The sequence below is a fragment of the Ambystoma mexicanum genome, chromosome 10 (assembly GCF_040938575.1).
Source record: "Ambystoma mexicanum isolate Mex_15411 chromosome 10, UKY_AmexF1_1, whole genome shotgun sequence".
In the NCBI taxonomy this organism is placed as follows: domain Eukaryota; kingdom Metazoa; phylum Chordata; class Amphibia; order Caudata; family Ambystomatidae; genus Ambystoma; species Ambystoma mexicanum.
In genome coordinates this window covers 607,105,472-607,131,143 of record NC_090932.1, presented here as the reverse complement: position 1 = coordinate 607,131,143, position 25,672 = coordinate 607,105,472, and the positions used below count along the sequence as shown (strand labels likewise).

Here is a 25,672-nt window from a genome sequence, read left to right as displayed (position 1 = left end):
GATTGGCAGGGAACCTGTTATTTAGGAATTCTGTTACCCGGGGTATTCATAGCAAACACCATAGAAATCTCTAAAGCTCGTCCAAGACGGGATGAGAATGGCGATACTTCATCACAAGTTCTGGGTGACGTAGCAAAATCTTTTGTACCTTTTTGGGTGCAAATATTAAACTCTGAGGATATCAGAAGACTAGCGAGAGTACTGGAGAGGACCATCAACCGGACCACTGACATACTGTATAACATGACATTAGAACAGAAAGCGATAAGGTTAGTGGCCCTACAGAAACGGATGGCATTAGACGTCATCTTGGCTGAGCGTGGTGGAGTATGTAAATTAGTGGGGTCCGCTTGTTGCGTTTTTGTGCCAGATTCCTCCCCAACCATCTTTAAGGCTATACAAAATCTGCATGTCCTTAGTTCAGAAGTGCACATTCCCGAGGGAAACTGGGATCGTAGCGCTTGGTTCTGGGACTTCTTACGATCTTGGGGATGGAAGCTACTCTCAGTCTTATTGATTATTCTGAGTATTCTGTTGTTTTTCTGTTGCTGTATATAATGTCTTCCTGTTATATGTTCAGTGTTAGGAGGATATTGTGCACTGACTATGGGAACATTAGGACAAAAGGTACGCGCCCCGGAAGGAATGACAAATGAATTTGTGTTGAAAGAAATTTCTGTTACTGACCTTATGGCGATCGATATCTCTGATGATTGTGATTCAGGGTGTATGGACATTGAGACGTGGAGTTACTCGTAAAGTGACTAGAAGTAGTTTAGCGCTTGGCTTAGGCCAAAAGGAGGGTTTGTTAAATAGGAAATCATATTGTGCCTCCTTTCTAATGTATATTGCTCTGCGAAGAAAACCGTGTTGCAAAGTTCCGATTTTAGATCGACTTCGCCGCCATTTTAGGATCATCCACCATTTTGATTTCTGTTCATCTGTAATTCTGTGTTCTAAAATTGTGAACTGTGTTTCCAACCTGTAACCGAGCCTTCCCGACCTTTGCCCCTAGTTAATGGTTACACTATCCGCGGGCCGAATGTTTAGACTGGGTAATGAGACCTTGTCCCATACATGACTTGTGGTTTTAGGATTGTCTGCACCAACAAGCCTCATCCACGAACATACATCGAGGACAATGTAATGTAAATGTCGAGAGTGGACACGGGCTGAACTGCATTGTGAAGGGATATGTGCTAAGTCTTACTGTGCTAAATCCTGGAATACACTTTCGCCATTGTAAATTGTTTGAAATGTAAACCGAAGTAATCCATGTGCATATTGTTGTATGTGCCGTAAGTGAACTCAGCACGAACTCTAGACCCCAGATTATTAACTTGCAGAGGGGCTGGACATTATTACTGAAGTGTATAAAAGTGCGAATGTCCAGATGTCCAGTACCTCTCACTCCTCACACTGAAGGGCTGGTACTCACTGTGATGTATTGAGGACCAGATAGCTATCTGAATTTGTTTCTTTGTAACTGTGCAGTAGAATAAAGATCTGTGAATCTTTATAAACCCTTGTTTGGTTTATTTCCTTTCGTGGTATTTAGCCTCGATATTTCCATTTGCTTTTACAACCCCTGCTGCTTGAGCCTGCTGTGGTGAAGGGTGCCGCTGTCTGTGGCTGTCTTGCTGCCCCCGGCCCCGGAGTTTGCTGTTCATGCAGGCCCCAACCCCTTTGATGGGCGGAAGAGGAAGAGGCTTTAGAAACCAAACTGGGCTACCCTTGCTGCGTAAGCCTGCTGTGGTGAAAGGTGCCACAGTCTGTTGGACCCCTTTCAAGGGCGGATGAGGAAGAGGCTTTAAAAACCAAACTGGGCTACACTTGCTGCGTGAGCCTGCTGTGGTGAAGGGTGCCGCTGTCTGTGGCTGTCTTGCAGCCCCTGCACTGGAGTTTGCTGTTCGTGCTGGCCCATCCCCCCTTTTGAAGGGGGAAGAGGTTTTAAAAACTAAACTGGTATACCCTTGCGGTGTAAGCATGTGGGGGTGAAGGGAACCACTGTCTGTGGCTGTCTTGATGTGCTGACCTCGACCCCCTCTGTATGGCAAAAGAATATGAGGCTTTAAAAACCAGACTGGGCTTCCCTTGCGCCATAAGCCTGCTGCGGTGAAGGGTGCCACTGTCTGCGGCTTCCTTGCTGCCCCGGCCCCAGAGTTTGCTGTTCATACTCGCCCCATCCCCTTTGAAGGGTGGAAGAGGAAGAGGCTTTAAAAACCAAACTAGGCTTCCCTTGCGGCATAAGTCTGCCATGGTGAAGGGTTCTGCTGTCTGTGGCTGTCTAGTGGCTGGAGGAGGCACGAGTATGCCTGCATAGCATTGCTGTGTGCTAATATCTCTGTGCCCACACGCTGGCGGTGATGGCGTCTATCTTGTGAGTACGGTGCCTCCTTCATTTTCCCCCTGGAATACGGTGCCTCTGAGGCAAGCCATAGGCTTCTGCTCCTGCTTGCATTGCTCCCACTACTTGACACTGTCACGTGGCATTTGTGTCCCTCCGTGCCTGCTTTGCATTCTGACTGTACCCCGCATTTGTGCTTGGTGCTTTGTGCGCTGGGGGACAAAGGGCGATAAGGGAAGCTAAGGGAAGCAGCTGTATTGTAATTGACGGCTAATATCCATGCTGCTTATCCATGCTACTTAGATCATCATTGCTGGAACTGAAGGAAGACAAACTCATCCAAAGGAATGCTTTGATTTTGACGGTTTAACTATTTTAACTCATTAGTAAACCTAGCGTGAGTTTTTGTACAACCACTTTATCTGACACGATTGACTATCTGCATATTTTGCACAACTTGCACAACAGACAAAACTGACAAAGCTCTTACAAAGTTAAAGGTGTACAAACTCTGCAGAGAAGCTCTGGTAATCAGTCCAGCTGTGACCTACTGCTGCTGCACTGTTCATTTTTGTCTGGCAACATGTAAACGGTTTTTTAAACCTTTAAGAAAAATCAACTTGGACGTGAAAGTGCGACGCTGGCGCTGATATGTTGCTTTGCAGCACTCTTGAGTGCAATTGTTCGGTGAAAACACCTTTATGAGGGTACAGGAGCAAGCTACTTTTTCCCCATGATTTGAGTGTTGCATCCCTCAAAGGCCTTTTGTTCAAATAGTTGGTGATAATGCTGGGGTCGTGAAAAAATGACGCCGTGAAGTATCAATCCTCTAAATTTGCAGCCGGAAAGAAACAGTGACCCATAGTCAAATTGGATATCAGACAAAGGAGCCACTTCACACAGTCACCTCTGCATATTTCCTGGATATATTATGCTACATGTCTATATTATGCACAATGTATATTCTCCCTATTGTCCTGCATTATGTAATTTCTACTATGTATAACTACCATCTGTAAGCATGCGTAACCTGTAAAGTTTAAAGTATCCTTGAACAACGCGCCCGGTTACCCTCGGGTTTGGTGCGCGCTATAAATAATAAACAAACAAACAAACAAACCTCCATGTTATACGCTTCACGCTTGGCTCAAAGGATGGTTCTCAGTCTGAACACTGTGTGGTGAGCAGTCATTCTCCAGCCTGTCTGTCAGAGTCATCTCGTGTGGTTTCCTACCACTAACTTGTTTTTGGAATTCGTTGCTTTAATGTATTGGCAGCTCCCCCCACCCACAACCCGCCTTTCACTGCTCCCTCCTGCATTCAGGGTCCTGTACATGGTATTTAGGCCTAAGCAGCATTTATTTAATTTCTAAGGTACAGTCATCTTCCTATTACCAATGCCATTTATGCAAGGAAGCATCACAGTCCACCACCATGATGCTTTCTAACCGCACTGTACCTTGGATATCAGCTTTGGAACTGGTGCTCAAACCAAATTGGTGTTTCTGGATCTTAATTTTATTCAGGGCATTTTGGGCCTACAACATTAAAGTAATGCACGTTTCTTGCGTTGAACATGCCATGTGCTGTTGACAGCTGCACTAGCCTACATATTTTGCAGGCTCAAACCTCAGGCAGCAGAGCAATCTCACGCAGATCGCAAAGTTTCAGTCCGTAAGCAATGGATCAATTTCACATGTCAAATTGATCTCATAGTTTAAGACTGTAGCCAGCAGAGCTATCCCACAGGTTACACATATCCCACAAGCTCAGGTTCATTCAACAGAGCTATCCTTCCTGTGACACCGATCTCAGAGGATGTGGCACTTTAATTTTATTGTTTAAAGTGCAGGCCTAATTTGAAAGCAAAAGAGCTTTATGATGCAACTTCCTGTATTATCACTTGGGGCGGGGTCAAAGCACATCACTTCATGTGATGTCATGTGGGACGGGGTCACATGACATCACTTCATGTGATGTCACCTGGGGCAGGGCCAAACTACATCACTTCCTGTGATGTCATCAGGAAATCAAGGGTCATGTTATGTCAATTTTGCTACCCCTAGCATTTTGGTGAAATGGCGCCCTGAGGGGTGTGTGGTAATAAAATATCTGACAGTGTTTAAACTGTTGCTACAATGTATACACATTTATTAATTGATGTAGTTAGTTGAGATTTGAGTTGGTTTGGTTCCACCACAGGACTATTCAACTGCTCCCTGGAGTTTTGTACAATAAACCTTGCTTAGAGTACAAAACATGCACTCGTTCCTCTGGTGGTGGACCCTGGTGTGGGCTGAGGTAATTAGGGGTCTGCCCCTACAAAAGTCATTGTCAGAGAATGGAAGGAACTACACAGAACACATTTCTGCATGTTCTTAACAGATATGTATTCATGCTGTGTATTTTAGGATCAATACCCATCTTCCCCAGTGGTTGAACTTCTCCTTCCAGGCATGTCTGATTGCATAACAGTAACTTAACAGGACACCATCCCAAAAGACACAACGAAATCTTCTTTGAATAGAGCATATGCCACATCATACTTTGCTATTCATGCCTTTACTATGCAACATCTGCTTTCCAGCCCAATGCATACTTTTGAAGCCTTGAGGACTGCAGAGGAGGATGGATCAGAGTGCACAAGTATTTCCATTATGATGGGGAATTTGATAAATATATCGCTGACAGGGCCTATACCATGCTTACGTTGTTGCAATGACTGCATCTTCCAACATGGATGGAAGATGGCAGCATTGAAGGTGGGCTGTGAAGATCAACATTGCACAGACATGTTCCCATTTAAAAACTTGCTACCAGGCTTGGAAGTGCTAGTTGGTGACGCACGCAGAAGACATCCAGAACTTGGCAATACACTCTCAGCCAAAATCTGAAATGCATGGTTGGCTGAGTTCTTATCCTGGAGCTGCATCTATTAGGCTGCCAGCAGCTCAACCGGCAAAACCTCCTATGGTGTGTATGAACCATGGTCATCCTTATTATCGTTATTTATTGTTGATTTATATCATACTTAATGCAAGACTCCTCTGCTTCTAAGCACTCCCGACCAGGGATTAAACCCATGTTGAATGCATTATCTCCTTCTCAAGGTAAGTGAGTGTCCCCTGAGCGATCCTCTCATGGACATTCTTCTCATTCTCCAGTCAGTACTCCAGTCAGTAACTGCCTCCTTCTCACACCCACAACACTCCTAATTGCTCTAGTCCACCTCCTCTTTCATAGCTCCAGTTTATTTAATGCCAGGACTGGAGAGTGGGCTCCTAGTTTCTATGGAGCTTGAAAATACTGCTTTGACCAGTGAGTTGAGTACAGTTCTTACAAAGAATCTTCTATTATGCAGTTCACCAGCAAACCAGCCAATTACTCAGATCTTATCCCGGAAGACTTTATGTCATCTACCAAACTGAATGTGGCATACATTTATGTTGTAATATGTCTCGATCATTAGATGCTCCTATGGTTTCTGTCCTGGAAAATCACTGGCATTATCAAAACCAGGCCTTTTGGCTCACATTGTCTCCATAAAGCTTCCACAAGTTCTTTAACTCAGTGGTGGGGAGTCTTCATTAAAACCTAGATGACCTGTTGATTTATCCTCCTATTAATTACAAACTGGTGGTTCATGCTAAGAGCCTGTGCAGTCTACTCCAGCATCTGGGATGGAGGTTCAATATACAAAAGTCAAATTTGTGTCACTCTCATGTCATTGGAAATCATAGGCCCATATCTAATTTTGACAGTGGACATGCCCCTCTTCCTCTCCGGAGAGCTATCAAGTTCTAAGATTCACCTGGGTTCTTTCTTTATTGCCCCACATTCCCTAGTTCTATGTTGACTTCAGGAACAGGGTAGATGGCAGCCTGTGTTCATGGGCCCTTAAGTAATATTAGCCATGAATCCTCTGGGCACAAATGTGCTGGATTTCTGGTATCTAAAATGTAAGGAGTATGCAGTGTGTATGTCCATATGCAGGAGTCCCTGAGCCGGGCCCTCGTGTGGAAAGATATTAACATTTTGTAACTCTTGTTTCACACTACAAAATGGCTGGGGGAAGCATGAGTGTTCTTGTCCTCACTAGGGATCTGGAATTGGACAGATCGAGGTAGGCAGGCCATTTGGAGGGAACTCTGAGTTATTGCAGTATTTGAAAGCAGTTTCCCCGTTTCAAAGAATAATAATTTCATGCTGGGATCTTACTACAACTTTGCCATGGCCTCCATATTGTCAGTGGGCAAAAAAATGCTGTTTGTTGGCGTCCTTGGCTCATCATCTCTCCCTTTGGACAGAACCATGTTTACTGACTTCCACAGGCTCACTGGCTCCAGCTTGAACATGTGTGGATGAACTGCTGAAGCAAGGTTTTCTCACTTTCCGGTTCATACATCTTACAAAAAATGTATTGTGTCGTTTATCCCACAAGTGGATCATGTTTAAGTGGATCTGTTTTCCTCCACATATGACTCAATGCTACTACATTATTGCTCTAGGAGCGGGGATTTATAGGAATGGGCAAAATGAATGCCATAGCTGTCACTTGGCAGAGCAGACCTTTGTTTTCCCTTTCCTTTGATCCCCTGAGGGTTGGTGGAAATCACAATACAGTTGTTCGATGGTGGTGCAGGGCATTGATTTATTTATTGTTTGCTTGTTAGGCGCTTATACAGCAAATAAATTATGTTTCAAAGCACCCACAGGGCAGCAGGGAGGGAACATGGGATAGCAGTACAATTAAATACAAAAAATATAGAGGGGGAAGGGATAGCCAAACCTACTATGCCTTGTGAGTATTCTGAATGTGCAAGTGCAGGTAGGAAGAAGGCAGTGGGGTAGGTGCTGGGGTGTCTGTGCTCGAGGGTGATCCTTAGATGAAGTACAAGGTATGGTAAGTGGTATACGTCCAGGAGCCGCGTTGGTTGGAAAGTGTGAATCTCCAGTGCAGAGGGTGTGCCGAGGCAAGTGCTGAGGGAAGACAGATGCTCGGGAGATTGGGTGTGAATTGTCAGAGGCCCAAGGATGCTTAAGGGTCCAAGACACCAATCACAGCAAATGTGGGATTGGCAGAGGAAGCAAGAAGGGAAGGAGGAGGAAAGGAGGAGAGTCTTGAAGTGTTTCGGAACTTCAGAAGGTCCTGATCAAGACACAGTGGGAAGGGGAGGCTGTTCCAGAGTAAGTATCCATCTGAGGAAAGCGAGCAGCCTCCTGCTCTCTGTTTAGCTAAACGCTTTACAGACAGAGAGGTGATGCCATAGGAGCGCAGGGGTCCAGAAGGAGAGTATTTGGCAAGAGAGAGTTTCAAATAGAGTAATCCCCTGCCCCAGAAAGCCTTGCAGATGATGCAGAAGCATTCGAATTTGTTCCGTGCAGCAATTGGGAGCCAGTGGAGGCTTTTTAAGGCAGGAGAGATGCAGTCCCTGGGTGTAAGGCCAAGGATAAGTCTTGCTGCTCTATTCTGGATTTGCTGAAGGGGTCACTGAGTGGACGAAGGTAGATTGAGGAGGAGGCTGTTGCAATAGTCAAGTCTAGAGAATACCTGGGGTCGGGAAACATTGAGTTTCTGGGGGAAATGGGAGAATTCCTTTGAAAATGAAGAGTTGGAAGTGGGACTTTGTGGCAATGTCCTGCATGTGAGGGAGGGAGGATAAAGAGTGGTACAAGATGACACCAATGTTACTGGCTTCAGAAGAAGGAGCAGGAGGAGAGCCCAAAGTGATAGGGTAGAGAGAAGGGAAGAAGGAGGGAACAGGGGTCCCGATTGGAAGGATCTCAGTTTTGATGGCATTGAGCCAAAGATCATTGGAAGAGCACCAAGTCTGATTGGCAGACACACAGTCAGGGATGACTACATGCGTGAGTGAGTGAGAAGGAAGTCTGAAAAAGAGCTGAGTGTCATCTGCATACCACCGGAGGTTTGGGGAGAAGGAGGAGATAAAGCCTGTCAGCTTTGCAAGGTAGATGTTAAAGACCAGGGGAGAGGATAGAGCCCTGGGGGACACCCCAGGTGGAGAAGGAGGTAGCAGAGGAGAAGGTGCCAAGGATGGCCTGTCAAGAGCGGTCAGTTAGGAAAGAAGTCAGCCATTCCAGTGTCTGTTCCAAGATACAAAGGGTATCATGGAGACTTTGGGGGTCATTACGAGTTTGGAGGTAGCCATGGTGCTATTAGCGCCATGGCTGCCTCTAAACTCGGGTCCGGTCCGGGTTCCTTGAATGGAACTTACCGGGTCATTCCAACCTTGGAAGACCCGGTAAGTCCCCATTCAAAATACCCATCCCCATTTCCATTTGAGCCCCCATAGGGCTCAATGGGTATGGGGAGGGAGCTAATAACGGGCCCATTAATAACGTGCCTGTTATTAGCTCCCTGGTCCTTAAGCGGTTCCCGCAAAGGGCAGCTGGTAAAACCAGCCACCCTTTGCGGGACCCGCTACGGGACCTCGTAATGCGGCGGTAAGGGATTAACGGCACCGGCATCCTTACCAGCGCCGTCAACCCCTTACCACCGCACTCGTAATGACCCCCTTTGTATGAGGATGGAATGGTTGACAGGGTCAAAGGCCATTGAGAGATCAAGTAGATCCTTTTAGATGACTTGACTTAAACTCTGGGCTTATAATTCAATGTCCCTCCATTCCTGGAGAGAGGTCCATCACTACCAGTCTTTGGTTAACTTGATTTCAGGTCATGGACATTGAGATTTTGAGTTTGCCCAAAAAAAACTTGTCTGCCCTGTGTTAAAGTCTTTTCACATGTTTTGTTTGGTATTTTAATTTTGGTTCTCAGCTCAGAGTTGGAATTCCCTCTCATGCATCACATGAGGATTCATGGTATGTGTTTGACATTATCCATCCATAGTTTTCAACTGGACTGCCATCCATGCCTTCTGAGAGTGATAGACTGAGAGCAGCAGATTGCAGGCATGTGTTGGTACTGTGAAAACCCCAGAATATGGATTCCTTTGAAAATTGTTAAGAACCATACCTGTGATTCTGATTATTAGGTCACTGTTACAGGCAATATGAGCAGAAATACAGAGTTAGGTTTCTCTCTTCACATCAAGTTTAGAAGGTGAATGATTACATCTTATCAGTCCCTTGTTACATCCCATGCAGAGTCAGACTTTTCCCAGGAAAAATGGTGCTCCCTGGGAAGTGCTATCATCCACATTCCAATGCATTTATTCTGTAGGGGTCCTGGAACCTGACACAGTGTGGTAACACTTCATATTGCAAGGCTTAGGCCTTCAGATTCCTTATGAATCAGATGATTTTTACCAAGTATACCGGATTTTAACAAACTGAAAATATCAAACGCAATGTGTGACAATCAATGGCAGGAATAGCATCTGTCATTTTTTTCTAGGGTGGCCATCATTTCTTTTCTCCAGCATGTGCTAGCGCACACAGCAGCCCTCATCCATTATTCACTGCATGTGAGTTTGTGGAAGGAACCAAAAACCCTGGTGGATCCAAAGTTAGTGAGACGGATAGCTCATTATTTAAATGTAGCTCTCATGGGACCATCATGCATTTTGCAAGTTAGACTACCGTGACATGTTAGAATACATTGACACCCTCGCTCCTGCCTTGGCTGACTTCTGCAACCACTCCTTCGCCACTGGAGTCTTCCCTTCCCCCCTGAAGCACTCTCTTGTGCACCCTCAAGAAACCCTCAGCCGACCCCTCCTGCCCGGCTAACTATCGCACAATCTCCATCATTCCTTTCCTGGGAAAACTCCTGGGAAAGCTGGCCATCTCCCAGCTTAATCTTTGCACAGAATCTGTTGGTTGTCCCCATGAGCATCAGTCTGGCTTCAGAGCAGCCAGAAGCACGGAAACTGCTCTCCTGAACATCCGGGAAGACCTACTCTCTAACCTTGATTCTAATCTCCCCTCTGTCCTCATCTTACTCGATCTCTCTTCTGCCTTTGACAGGGTCAACCATGCCATCCTGCTCAATCGTCTCCATGATGACCTGGGTATCACTGATCAGGCCCTGGCCTGGGTGACCTCATTCCTCTCTGATCGACCCTCCCAGGTCCAACTTGGGTCCTTCCTTTCCTCTATCTCAATCTCTACCTGTGGTATTCTCCAGGGGTCTCACCTCTCTCCCTGGCTGTTCAGCCAATACCTGGCCCCTCTCTCCCAATGTATTGCCGCTCTCTGCTCCAACTTTCAGTGCTATGTGGATGACACTCAGCTCATTTTCAGGCTCCCCTCTGCCACCTCTTCCCCTTCTCTCAGCTGTGACTGTCTCTCTGCTATCCAGGAATGGTGTGCCACCAACGATCTCTGCCTTAATGCCAGTAAAACAGAGATTCTCCTCATCGGCACACCTGCACCCTCCTTTCCTGTCACTCTGGCCGGCTTCCCTTGGCCCTCTTCCTGCTCCCACCTGTGAGGTTAAGAACCTCAGGGTCATCTTCAACTCCACACTCTCCTTTTCTGCTCACATCTCTGACGTCTCTAAGAAGTCAAACTACTAACTGCACCTGCTCAGAGGTATTCTTCCTTTCCTCTCATTCCCCAGAAGCTCACTGTCTATAGAGCTCTGGTTCTCTCTAGGCTTCACTACCGCAACAGCCTCTTTCGAAATCTGCCTGCTTCTACTCACCGCCCTCTGCAAGTCATCCAGAACAGGACTGCAAGACTTATCCTTGCCCTCAAGCCCAGGGATCGTATCTCTCCAGCACTGAAATCTCTGCATTGGCTCCCAGTGGTTGCGAGGATTAAGTTCAAGACGCTCTGCATTGTCCACAAGGCCTTCTGGGGCCTGGGTCCTCAATACCTCCAACTCTCTCTTTGTAAATACCTTCCTAATGGAGCTCTTCACTCCTTCACCTGCAACTCCCTCAGGGTCAGTCGCTTCTCCAAGGAACGAGTTGGTGGTAGATCTTTTTCTTTGGCTGGGGCCTCCCTCTGGAACAGCCTCTTTGCCTCTCTGAAACGCGAGCAGAACCATCTCCGGTTTGGAAGCACCTCAAGACCTTCCTCTTTGCTTCTGCCTTCTCTCTTCCTTTCCCCTGCTGATTTCCCCTCTGATACTACATTGGTCACCGGGCTACCCTCTGATTTCGGTCCCTACCTGCCCAGTTGCACACCCACACTGCCTCCTGGCAACCCTTGAACTTGGGTCTGTATCTGTAACCCTACAGTCACCCTATCTGCCCTTTTGGACACCTGCTGTCTGCACTTACCCTAGCACCTGCCACCTGTTAGCCACAATTCTTGTTATTGTTTTGATCCCATGTACAGCACTGCCCCTCCCCTTACCACTGGCACTTTTTCCCACCCCACTCCCATCTCCCACCTCCCCTGCGCTTGCACGATCTCAATGTCACTTGGCCTAGTAAGATCATTGTCTCTGTCCTCCCTCTATTTCCCCCTTCCTCGTCGCGCCTTGAAACACTTGTGTATAGGCATGTTACAAATGCCACAACATATCATGGCTGACTCGGCACTTCATCCTCATAAGAATGATACATTGAGTATCATTACATTGGATAATAATAGTAAAACAATAATAACCCCTGCTATTGTGATGCTTAGAAAAGGCAAGAATCTGGAATTAAGTTCTACATGAGAGCACGCATTTTATGTCTGTGTCCCGAGCAACCTCCATGTAGGGAATCGATGATCTATCTATGCTGTGTAATTTTTATTAGCCACTTTATCGGAACAAATGGCAAGTACATTTGTTTCACTTCATTACATTTCAGGGATTGCTTTCTTTTCTGAAAGAAGCTGGTCCGTTAGCACAGCGAGTAGAGCCATCCCTTTGCCATCTGTGCAGAGCCTGCTGACGCAGCATCGAATCCCGGCGGGGCCAAACTCAGCCTTTCATCCGTCCGAGCTTGATAAATGAGCAACGCACACGTGGCTAATAAGCAACGCTCAGATACCTCACGGTTCGTAATGATCAATTATTATTGTTTTCTGTATGCCCGCTTCTCCATAGTTATATTATCTAAGAAAGCTATTTATTGGGCAGTCATGGTCTTGTTGGAAAACGTAAATACAATTTACTAGAACGACTTCTCTCTGTAATGCTCCGCAAAACCCATATATTGCGCCATGTACAAAGACGTTCCAACTGCATAGAGATAAAGCCAATGACAGGACACTCAAGACGTCATGCATGAAACGTCTTGATTTAAAGAATTGTAACGGTGTTGTCCATATATGCATAACCATGTACAAAATAAAGTCACTTGGACATGTTTCATGTGCTATACAAGACACGTCAGCGAGGTCAATCATGAATTATTCACATGCACAATCCTTACACACCATTACAAATAGTATTTCTCGTGAAAACCATGTAAAATATATACGTTCCCCAAATAGTTAAGAACACAGTTGATTCTCTTTTTGAAAATGTGCACTGCAGGGTAAGTGCCTCCATTTCTTTCCACAGGACTATGCTTTCAAATAGAGAGGACACAGTTGATTGAAATTAAATGTCAATGACATTAGAAGAGTCTGCCACCGCATCTTTGATGGCACCTACATTAAAGTGCTTGTAGAGCGGCAGGAGTGTAGTTCTAATAATAGAACACGGGAGAGAAAATCAGAGCGTGCATCATTATTTTATAAAGGATTATAAAGGATTCAAATCACAAACACAAAAGCATTTGCAATTGGGAAATAAATATTCTGGCTTGAAAAATAAAATGCAATTGCAGTTGTTCAGATCTAAATAAGTAACTCAACCTCTAACGGTGTAGTGGTGTAGCGTAACATTATATTTATTTCAATATTCATCAAAACAAACCAAATGCTCGTTTTACCTGCTGCATATAAAGAAATCCATCTCACTCTAGGGTATTCGTATAGTTCCATTTAGCTCAAACCAGGACCAGAATGTATGATTTACAAGCCTGTTGGTTTGAGTCACAAAATAAATTACATTAAGTAACACTGACTTACACGAAGATTAAGTCAGGCTCAAGTACGAATTACTCATGGTAACTTTCTTGGTGAGTATAGAAGCCGTTTCCAGGTGTGAGCCAAGGGTAAGTCGGGTTACACCTGGTAGCATCTTTGTGAATCATGCCCTTGGTGGTTATCCGGTTCCCAGCCAGAACCCTGCTGATGTCCTCCGAGTCCTTAATACTCCCTTTAACCATTTGTTGCCTACCCCTCACGATGGTCCACCTCAACTAGCCCTTCTCAAGTGTAAGTAAAGAGAAAGTCTGTCTTTCCCCTGGGAGCATAATTGTGAATCAGCCAGGGAGTGGGTGAAAAAAGGGCTATGCAAACACTCATTTTATCTTGAAAAATCATGAATTGTTCATGATTGTAGGGGCCCACAAAGCACCATCTCATGCCAAAAGAAAACTGTCTTTGCCTTTAAATGGAGAGCAATAAGAAATGTGAAAACTGAATTAGCAGCTCCCTCTCTTATCTTCTCTCTCTATTTGTTACTCTCCCCCAGCTTCAGCCTCGAGTCCAATCTTTGTTCCAATAACTTCCTCATTTTGAAGTCACAGTTACAACCCAGACTTCAAAAATGTTGAACTGTAAAATGTGACAAAAATTGGAAGGCAAACTGAATTTGGCCCCGATATTCCTGTATGTCATGAAATTATTTATAATAAGGCTCATCCAAGCCTAAGCATCGGGAATGTTTATGTTAAGCCATTCATCAAAGAAACATGGCCGTATAGGAAACAATGCATTTTGAGCTTCTCCCATTGAAGAACAAAGAAAGGGTTTGGTGCCGTGTTAGTCCAGTTTTAAAATCAAACAAAATCCAAGTTTTGATACATTTTATTTAACTAACTGAAAATACTATGTCGAGAGGGTAGTTTCATTAGCTTTCAAGGTTCCATAGATTTCTTCATCAGATGGTGCACACCTGATAAATGAGCAACAAAGAAAATCACACACAGAGCTGGACATTGCTTTTGCATATAAAGAAAAAAGACAGGGGTTTCTCCCACTTTAAACTCCCATTTAAGAAAAACGTTTAATCGATTTTACAGCAGATTGGATGCCAGAGGATGAGTGTTAAAATGCAGCCCAAAGCTATGTTTATTCATTGAGATCCGGGCAAAAAAATAACAACACTTCAGTGTTCCATGTTCTTTCTTCAAATCTAACATACAGCAACACAACAAATTAAAAAATATGCTAGACAGGTGCACAATTTCGATTTGCACCATGGGACAGATAAATAACTGTAAACACTATAATCAAAATGTGTATTAAACATGACATCTACAGCATGTAACAGATAAAAAGTTGTAATAGTGCCATCTCGCATGAAAGTACCTGAATGGGATATCCATTCACAGGATTCTTGACTTCTTTGGCAGCAATGATCATTCCCAATGCAAAGTTAGCCACTCGTTCTGCATGAGTGGATACAGGTACAGGCACTCCTCCAACTACCATGTAGGCGTCACCTATTGTCTCCACCTTAAAAGAGTAAAGAAGACGTTGCCAGCTGCCATTACCGTGTGTTTCTGGTAAACAATATGTATTACATAACTGATAGTGTCAATCTGTGAGGGCTCAAAGGGAATTAGGTTTGCTAGGATGTGCACTTCTTAGATGTCTCAGCACCAATTAAAAAAAAATTACGAATTAAATGGATAAAGTAAAGGCACATTCATTTTTGTAAGTTAATCTACTACTACCATCACACCACAAATGTACTTATTTAACACATATAATGTTATACAGACCATGTACTGGTGAATGTTTAAAAAAATCATACTTAGATTTCCAAATGGCATATATGAACAAGTCACAACCATGGCAATCTTCCGCCGACATGTGTATACTACATATATGTTTCTTAATATGTGTAAATGCAATTTGTATATTATGTTGAATATGTGGACAAAAATCGAGAATGATTTAAAATTGGTGTTTGCCAACTCGTTCCCACCCTTACACACGTCAGGAATACACCTGATTCATGGAATCATGTGTGGAGAAAACTGGGAATTTGCGTCCCAAACCACACGCAAATCCCTGTTCGGCGATTCATGGAAACAAATGCATGGAGCTTACCTAGGACCTACGAGGATACTGGGCATGTCCGGCATGTCACGGCGTGTGGAGGAATGCCTTGCGTGAGACTCCAAGCAGAGTGTGGGCTGGGGCTACGCAGTGACCAAAATAGGGAGCAGAACATGCAGAATGAGAAATAACACAAGTAAATGTGGGCGTGTTGAGGGACGGTTCACGGTCAATCGATCACACGCCCATGTGAGAGCAAATATATAAGTATTCATGGATGCGAACTTCGAATGTCAGGTCGCGAAAAAGCACATGCCAATCCCGGTACACTCACGCCACCTGATAGCAGGCATAAACATCAACGCACATCGCAAAACCTGCATATAGATCTTGCAATGCGCACCAAACAAACGTATCCAGTCACAATGAATCCAGCATTTGTCGGGGCGATCGTGCATGGACACCGCGGGAGGAGGATGGCCTGGATTTTTAACCCAGGCACTGCACTTTTTGGGATGCCAGAAGACCTGGTCTACGGCAGGTACATTTTTGCCCCCATATCATCCTAGACCTAGTCAGGGAGTGGGAAGATGGACTAACATCACCCACCATGTGCTCCCAGGCCCGTAGCCCCCTACAAAAAGTGCTCGCTGCCTTACATTTCATGGCAACTGATGCCTTCCAGCAGACCACTGCCATAGTATGCGGTATCTCCCAGGCCACACAGTCACACTGCCTACACCAGATGCTGACATACATAAATGCACAACCCTCTGTGCGCAACCACATCTATATGCCAAGAACAATAGCAGAAAGGCAAGTAGTCAGGGTCTCCCTGTCTATTGGCAAAGTCCACGTCAGATGGAACCCAATGCTAAAAATAGAGAGAAGGGTGCCTTCAAAAGATACAAGGAGTTAAGAGCAAGGACCCTCGGTCTTGCCCTGGTCACAGGCCCGGCATATCTTGCCGTAAAAGAGTCCCAGGTGTTTGAAAACTATTTGAATATTCTCATACCAGCATTTGCTTGGGCACTGAACATGAGGCTACACCTGGGATCCCTGCAACTATGCGATACAACTAAAAAGTGGACAGGCCCGAAAATCTGGTGTGTCTGCTGTATGAAAATGTGGTGGAAACAATGGTGCATTTTTTATTACTTTGCCGTACACTGAAAGATCTTAGAGTATTGTATTTAATACCCTTGCTCAGATTGCATGGTGTTCGAACCGTTAGTGAAGCTGTCCATCTATATAAGGGCACCATGGATCTGACCAAGGCTCATTTTGTGTCTAATCTAAATATATTAACAGAACCTGGTTAGGGAGGATCAATGTACAGGCATGTATCTTGTGAAGGTTTTGAATCAAATCAACCCCTATATGCAAAATTGTGGCCCTGAATAGGGGGTCATTGCCTGGTATTCTGAGATCCATTGTCGATAAACTGTTCACCGTATGTTGCATTTTTATCAATTCTTTTAAATGTTTTTAGAGTTTATGAATTGAGGATGGTCTCAAAAATATGTACTGTTGGGATGGTTTGTGAATTCTTTTTTGATGTGATGTTAACCGATATGGCTTACGCCGAATAAACGTTATTTTCACTGACTGACAAAATAGTCATGCAGGACTTCTATGCTGTGGCACACTTCCCACGAGTGCTTTGTGCAATAGATTGCACCCATGTTCGCTATGTCCCACCAGATTGACTGAGCACATATACCACAACCGCCAACATTGTCACTCAATCAATGTTCAGGTTTTGTGTGATGCAAAGGGCATCATAACTGAAGTGTATGCAAACTGTCCAGGAAGCACACACGACAGTTCCATATTCCGGATGTCACCTCTACACTGGAGCCTGGATGCCGGCAAACATGGGAATGCATGACTCATTGGTGATTATGAATAGACACGCACCTGCATGCACGTTGCACACTGACCAAAAGACACTGCCCACAAATGTTAATGACAGCCATACACACATTTACAGGGAACAGTGCCTACCAACTGAGCACATTCATGATGACTCCCATACAGAATCCCACCACACCAGCTGAAGTAAGGCACAATACTGCCAATGTAGCGACTAGGGGCATAGTGGAGCACACATTCGGAGTGTTTAAGTCACATTTCCGCTCCCTTGACCACTCGAGTGGTGTGTTGCTATATGCACCACCATTTGTGTGCAGGATCACTGTGGCAGCATGTGTCCTGCACAATGTTGCCACACGGCATGGATTCACAGTGGACATGCAGGTGAGGCACCGCCCACATCCAACAGCCTTGTGCATGGCTGGCCAAAGAGCACGTGGAGAGGCTGCACATACCCAGCTTGTGCAATCTTACTTTACGTACTTACTTTACAAAAACACCCTGAGAATGTGCCCCTGTGAGGGCAAAATTGTGGTCATCAATTAGACATAAAACAGCATGACCAAAAATGTGTGCAAATGAAAGACACGTACGCGTAAGTGGGATTATGTAAGCATGGAGTGAAACCACTCCTGAGGCACAAAAACATCACTAATGCCCCCAAAAATATCCACCAAAATATGTGCTGCCACAATTTAAATCATCCCATTGGCAGCTATCAATTCTGAGCACCTAGCCAGTCATGGACTCCAAAATGATCATTTCCACCAATCCCCAATGCAATCGGGTTGCACACCTGCGTGAGAATCTGCATGACAGGCACAAACATATTCTTGTTGCTGCAAGCACCTAAGCAGTGGTGCAAGGTACCACATGTGACATACATACAGCCACTATGGAGAGAATGCACCCCCTATCAACAAAACCTCTGAACACGACCGAATTGACAAGTGATACAAAGTGGTTGACACACCCAAATGGCCACAGTCACAGATGCAGCAAGAAAGGTAGCCAATCCATAGCAAAATCAACAGTGAGTTATGACCATAAGCAGCATGGCACTGCACCATTCACCAACACAGTCACAGCAACTGCAAAGAACAGTGTACATGTACTACACACAAAACAACACAGCACAATAAACAAACTCTCGGATGATGGTCACATGGACAACAACTATACTGCATGTAGACACCAAACCACACACATGAGACCACAAATAGCAAGGCATAGTACTATCTTTAAGACAATTAACCAATGCGAGGAACGCCCTGGACCACAATGCGTGTTACACAACAAAAAACACGTTCACTGGCCAACCCATTCCCTGACCGCAACAATGCACACAATACTCAGTCATATCAAAGTAGTCATGTTGAATTTGAACAACAAAAGAGCAACAAAATTTCACTGCAAGAGAAATGCACATCTTACCTGTTTTCTGTGCATGCATACGACTGCAAGTATCCCCTCAATCCATCACCCATCATACCATGACAAATGGGTCTGCTGAGAAAGACAAATCAATGTGAGCACAGCCAACACATCCATGCACCCAAACATACAGCAACATGTGCCCCCTAGTGACATGCAAGAAATGCAAATAACAACTCATATGCTGACCATCAACATCTGTCCTGGCACAGATGCAGCCACATCAGAGCACTGCATGCAAATCAACACACAAAACACACACACTCATAAACACCCACCTACAACCCACACACTGCCTGAACCCCTGAGTGCCATGCAGTGAATGGCCATATCACACCTACCCCATTACCAAGCTCATGGCAAATACTCAACACACATATCTGACAACAGTCAGCATGACAATGATAGGCCCAACAAAAAGGTAGATCACTGAAACTAATAAAAGGATGAATCACTGCAGCAGTATTTCCTGTGCCATGACATGGCATGCCATCATCAGCATTGCACTGAGACTGTGATGTGAAGCCCAAGAACATCAGAACCCAAATACTCACTGACTACACTGAAGACAGGATTTTGCAGAAGGCAGCCCTTCACAGAGGCAGATGTCTGACCGGAAGGCTGGGCACCGAGGTAACTGGCATTAAACACACAAGAGACATGACAAAGCTATGAGAAACATAAACCCAAGACAAATGCACACATAAGCGAGCAGCCAACTGGAAAGTGCAAGGTAATGCAGACTTCATTGTGAATGAATTGCACCGGGTCAAATTTGCATTGAATAGAAGCTACCATTGACATGCACTCAGCAGCTGTCAGCATGCCGCTGTAGTCCTCATGGTGCACCATGCAAGGCACATGCATGGCAAACAACAAACCCTGCTCAATGTAGTGTGCCTGGTGTCTCTTGACAACACAGCATCCCAAACATGTGCATCAATGGTGTCATGTGTGTGGATTATTCTTTGGACCGCACACCAAGAATGCAGAACCCCCACCAAGAAAGGCTGAATAGTGTCTTCTCTGTAAATTAATAAATATCTGTGAATCATTGTATGGGATGCCATAGGTAAGGGAATACACATGTGAAAAGTGCAAGGAAGCACACACCAGCACAAACATCAATACGTGTCACAGCCCACAAACAGCTGTCCCTGCCACCCTCCTGACAACTCACCAAGAAAAGCCCTACAGAGATCACCCACCAAGAACTACGATCCTGCAACCTGTGGCACCATGATACGAGTGTGAAAACAGCATGCACAGACAAATGAGCATAAGAACACTGTGTGACACATGCACACACGAACTAGGACCTGTGCCCCACAAAACAAGTTAAACAAAAGTGAATCCACACAGCGCCGGACTCCCTGCCAAACACCACACCACAAGTGACACCCTGAGGGCCCTTCACTTACCTGCACAGGGTACCACCTGGCCTGCATAAACTGCATCTCACCGGGAAACACATACTCAAATTGTAAAGACATGCATTGCAACAACTTAAAGATAGTGGACATCCATGACAACCATTTAGGGAATCAGAAAATAGACATAGACCACCCAGTGCAGAAGGACCAGAGGGTGCAAGAGGGAGACAGGACACAGATTGAGAATTGCCTAGCAGGGGATAGTAGCACGAGAGAGATAGTAGCAAGAGAGAGAGAGAGAGAGAGAGAGAGAGAGAGAGAGAGAGAGAGAGAGAGAGAGAGATATGGAGGGACAAGTGAAAAGCATAGCAAGAACTACACTGTCTGGAGCGGAGATGGGGGTGGACATGTCCAACATCACTGTGGGTGAGGGCACAGAGAAGTCGTCCTAGGGAGAACAAAAGTGATATGAATACCTCTGGAGGTACCATCATGGAATGAGATCACGGAAAGCACATAGAATGAAAATATCCACATGTAGAGACCATGAAGGACAAACGTGATGGGCCGTGAAGGGCAGACTGCTGAAAAATAGGCGCATGGGTAGGGTAAATCACTAGTCCAATCCCACAAAAACCAAGGCAAAAACCAACCATGGCATGCATTTCACAACAAGACCCATGTACCCCACTTCCACGCAACTAAGGCACTGAAAGCATATACCCATATCCTACATCACCCAACATATACCCCTGATGGAAAACACAGCAAATGGACATACAGCTGTACATTCACCCCCCCCCCAACACACCACATCCCCGAAGTGAGACTGCCCTAGTAAGTGTGCATGGATTCCAGAGCTCACTTGAAACTCTCACAGGACAACAGATAAAGCCAAGTGGTGGGAAGTGTGGGATATCAGATATGCATGCAACTACATTGTGTAGATGCAATGTACACCCACAGACTGTGGCAGTAAACATGAAGTAGAAATTAAAACCAGAAAAATTGTAATACACACCCGTGATGTTAACCAACAGTAAAAAAGCATGTACAAAAATTCACAATACTGGGTAACACAGAAGCAGTCAGTCAGGCGTACACATGTGTATATCTGTCAAAGGCAACATGCAAGTGTGACAAAAATGTAATGTAGAGCCAATGCACAAAAATGTCCAGAACTGAGTCACCAGAGCCCATGTCATGAAGCGCTGCAGTGTAGGTTGTGCATAAATGCCTATCAATGTGAATGGGACATGTTGACCAGTGGCCTGGCTGGGCGGGACATGTAAGTGAAGAAGGACATGGTTTTTGAACTGGCACTGGTCAAAGAGTAGTGTGCACAGGGAAAAAACCTGCAGCGCACGGTATGCAACATTGGGACTGGGGATCTAAAAGGGTGGCAGTAAGGAGAAATCACCACAGTCAGTGAGCCCAGTGTTGGAGAACAGAAACCCCCAAAGTGCAGATGCACCAATAATGCATGTGGCCAAGCAGTACGTGCATTCACACGGAATGAAACACAGACAAGGAGGAATGTGGCAATAGTGCACCACAATCACTTCCAAACATGCTGTCAACATCATGAGTGCATCCACAGAAACAATGCACTGGAATAGAAGTGCACATGCACATACACACACATGCATGTGTACAGACACACATCAGCACAGACATTCACTGTGCCACAAGGTGAACACCACCAGCTGCTCAAGATGTGTACTGCATGCAAGACAGTGCACATGCTTAACTGCTGACTGAGCCAGCATGATGTGAGTCCCGCATCACCTCCACCGGTAACTGTACCTCCAAATGCATGACAGGTGTTCCGGTGCCTGGCAGAGGGCATGGGGAGTAGGGGCATCAACAGGTTCAGGGTGTCTCCCTTGGGAGTGCAGTAACCGCCACATTCCGGAGCACTGTAACAACATGGGACAAGGCATTAGAACAGCCATAGTACAGTACCATTCACACAGCACACATGTGTCAATGTTCACTCAACCCAATGTTACCTGCACATGCCATTCCATCCACCATGATGCAACCATGGCAGTTGACGTCAATTTGCATGGCTGCATGTCCACCACTGAATACGTCATGGCCATGAGAGGGCAACTGCACAACTTAAGGGAAATGGAAAAATAAAATAGAAAAACAGGATAAAGAAAAAAACATGGCAACATCTGGTCCAGGGGTCTTAAGGGAAACGTGTTCATGGCAAAGCAAGGGAGACAAAAAAAATAGGCCATGGCCATAAAAAAATACAAAAAATAAAAATTGTCCATCATGGACAGGCAGGGGCAGTCCGCCTTGGAGGGGGGAGGGGTAGGGTGCACGTCAATCTGACTATGAAAAAAAGAAAAGAAAAAAAACATGGGCTCATGGACCTCACTGCAACAGTGGACCAAGAGACTTGTCTGTGCTGGGCCGCCCATCCTGCGGTGGATCTGCAGGTGGGCGTGGTGCTGGAGGAAGACCACGAAGTGCCAATGCCTGATCTTCAGAGGCAGCAGCCATGTGTGACACTGATGAATTGACCAGCACAGTTAGGTTGGTGATGTATGTGTTCATTGCACCACGGAAGGCAACTGAGTCTGTATGTGTGCCTGCCTATGATGAGAGGGACTTTCCTGAAGGCAACAGCCTCATCGTGGATCAGTCTCCTTGTGGCTCCTTCTTCTGCATGGAGTGCAGTCCTCTGGGCCTTCCTCTCAAGACTTAGGGCCTCTCTTTGTGTCTGAGCATCTGCATGCAGAGAACCCTGCAGCCACTCCAGATCAGCCCGTTGGCCCTTGATGTTGGCCTCCATGCGCAGTCTGTGGGAGCGGCATGAGGACCATGTCCTTTGCTGTGGTGCACCTGTCGTTGGTTACAGGTCTGCATCTCTCCCTTGGACATCAGGCATAGGACCCAATAACAGTTCAAGGGTGGGTGGCCTTGCAGCCATAACCACCTGAGACAGGGGTGCCACCACTGACTGGCCTTGTGAAAACAGTCCCCCCACCACAGAGTCATGGGCCCTGAGTGATCCACCCATTATGGGCACTCATCTTTGCCCTCTTTCAGGCATGCACATCAGGTTCAGCATCAGAGACATCTGAGTCAAAAGAGTCTGAAGAGTCTGCAGCATGATTCAGGATGGTCTGGAGGACTAGTGGGTTCTCACGGCCTACCACACCACATCCCGCACTCGTGGTCTTCCGCACAAATCGACTCTTCTTCCTCATCCTCCTCTGAATCTGGTGCATCCTCACCTACACATGGACAGAGAAAGACATATTAATAGACGTCAAAAGAGACAACAATGTACATATGCTTGAAGGAGTACTCTGACAAGAAATGGCAGGACACGCACCCATCAGACATTGTGCATTCACACACTCGGTCCAGCAAGCAACTGATAAATGGCATTTGCTGACAAGTGCCGCCCTTCCTACCCTCGCATCATGTCCATGCCAGCAGTAGGCACATTGACATTCCAGGGAGTTGTAAATGGGCAATAAGAGGATATTCAACTGTCAAGTCGCCAAACATACCAGGGGAATAGTAATGCACATATGACATTTGAGTGTTCAAAGACATCACATAGGAACAGCCAGACATCCATATCCACAGACAACACCACAGTCAACACATGATATGATATGATATGTTATTTATAACGTGCTTAATACCCAGAGGTTTCTAAGCGCGGACCCAGGGATCCAACCTATGGTGCTTCATGTCGTCTTGCTTCCAAGGCGAGCACGTTGCCGCTGAGCTATCTTCCTGAGTAGCACATGACACACTAATCAGGTCTGGGACAGGGAACTGGCGACAGTGAGTACCTGCAGGAAGATTTGGAAAGGGAAGAAGCCCATGAGTAGGTACACCCGAAAGTGTGACTTCTGGTCAAGGAGCCGGAAGTGTAGAGACACAGAGAGGGGATTGGGGCGAATTTAAACAAGATTCACCAATCCACAAGAGGGTGAGGGGAGTGTCCACATGGAGTGGGCCTAGAGTGTGGGAGGGTAATAGGAAGCATGTGTCACAATGAGTAGGCTCTCTGTGGCACTGGAATAGAGTCAATGTGTATGTAGTCTGTGGACACCTATGCAACTACACTCTGGGAACACGACAATGTGGGTTGACAGACAGCTCAGATATGCATTGTGACAAGAAAACCCAGAGAAGCAGGTGACACATGGAACATGCAATTCTTCATGACATGGCATGTAAGTGATACTTTGTCTGCATGCACCGTTCTAGCAGTGCAGAGTGAAATGCAGTAAGAATGTAGTAATGACCACTACTTTCACATGTGCCGGGGGAGTACTCTGTGGGGGATGTGTCCTGTCACACAGACATGTGCCACAAATGGCTGCCACATGGGGTACGCCCAGTATGATGGCCAATTGACATGAGTCTGTACGTCACGGGACATGCTTTATCCAGGGCTGTCATACAAATGCAGCCAGATGTACCAATACACAATTGATGTGGGTGATGCATGACTGGCAAAACACAGGAGGCGCAATTATGGGCACTCACTTGATGTGTCCTCATAATTCTCCAGATGTCCCACTCCTTGCATCTGCTCAATGAGGATGAATTGGCTTGTGGCCTCTTCATCTGGTGTCAGCTGCTCCTCTTCTATTTGACCACCTCCAGTTGCCATTGCAGAGGCCAGGTTAACACTCAGCTTGTGCTTGGTGTGATGGGTGAGATCGTTCTAGTGCTTCATGACCTGTTCTGCTGTGCGCATCTCCAACCCTAAGGTGTTATCTGTTCTGTGGCACGCTTCCCGCATACAGGCACATGTCATGATGGTGATAGGTTACATAGTCAATGAGGATCTGGAACTCCTCATGACAGAAGGTCTTCTTCCTGTGAAGGACAGTGTTCGGTGCTGAGCCATGTCTATGAGCTACCCCTGTCTGGCTGTAACCATGTTGGCATCCAGGTGCCGGCCACCTTTGGACTGGAGCCTGCCATGTCCTAATGTGGCAGGTGTTTCACCACCATGTCCCCGACCACCTGGGGCAGGTGTCTCACCACCACGTCCCAGACCACCTGGGGTTGGGGCAGGCGTTTCACCACCATCACCCCCACCCCACCCTTTTCTGCCCCCTTTCCCTCTTGGGGCCTTTCCACTCATGTCACAGGTCTTCGTGAAATATGGAAGGCACACCAATGTATGTGTGAGGGGCTAGTCTACATGATGTGCAACATACATGTGTGGTCTTGCAAGGCTCAAAGGTACCCCAAAAGTGGAAAAAATGGTACACATTACGCACTGGCACCCTGAAAAAGCATAAATTGCATACGCAATACCCAGAGAGCTTCCAAAAAAGGAAAACGGTATGTTATATGCAGCGGCACCCCCCCCCAAACCCAAAAATTGCACATGCGATACCCGGAAAGCTTCCATCAAGTTAAAAGAGTGGCATGCGATACACAGAGGTTCCCAGATATGCAATGATTGTGTATGTGACACACCGTAGGCTTAGTATAAAACAATACAACATCCACGTGTGCACAGACGCAAAGCCCCCCAAAGAAAATGGGTTTGCAGTAACTGAAGGGAATGATTCGGTAACAAAAAAATGAAAACAACTGCGTAACTCCTCTCGGTTCATATTCTTCACGCAAACAACTGGTGATGTGTGTCATGCAAC

At 45.8% G+C, this 25,672-nt stretch overlaps 1 protein-coding gene across 2 annotated transcripts in view; it reads right to left on the bottom strand.

Annotated features, from left to right (window-relative positions):
- The window catches only part of LOC138491587 (guanylate cyclase soluble subunit beta-2-like), a 707,294-nt gene that overhangs the window by 137,188 nt on the left and 544,434 nt on the right, over positions 1 to 25,672 (bottom strand). For both annotated transcript variants that reach the window (XM_069618174.1, XM_069618173.1), the window contains exon 12: positions 14,638 to 14,784. In XM_069618174.1, the coding sequence (XP_069474275.1) occupies positions 14,638 to 14,784 (147 nt within the window). The remainder of the gene's footprint in view (positions 1 to 14,637; positions 14,785 to 25,672) is intronic.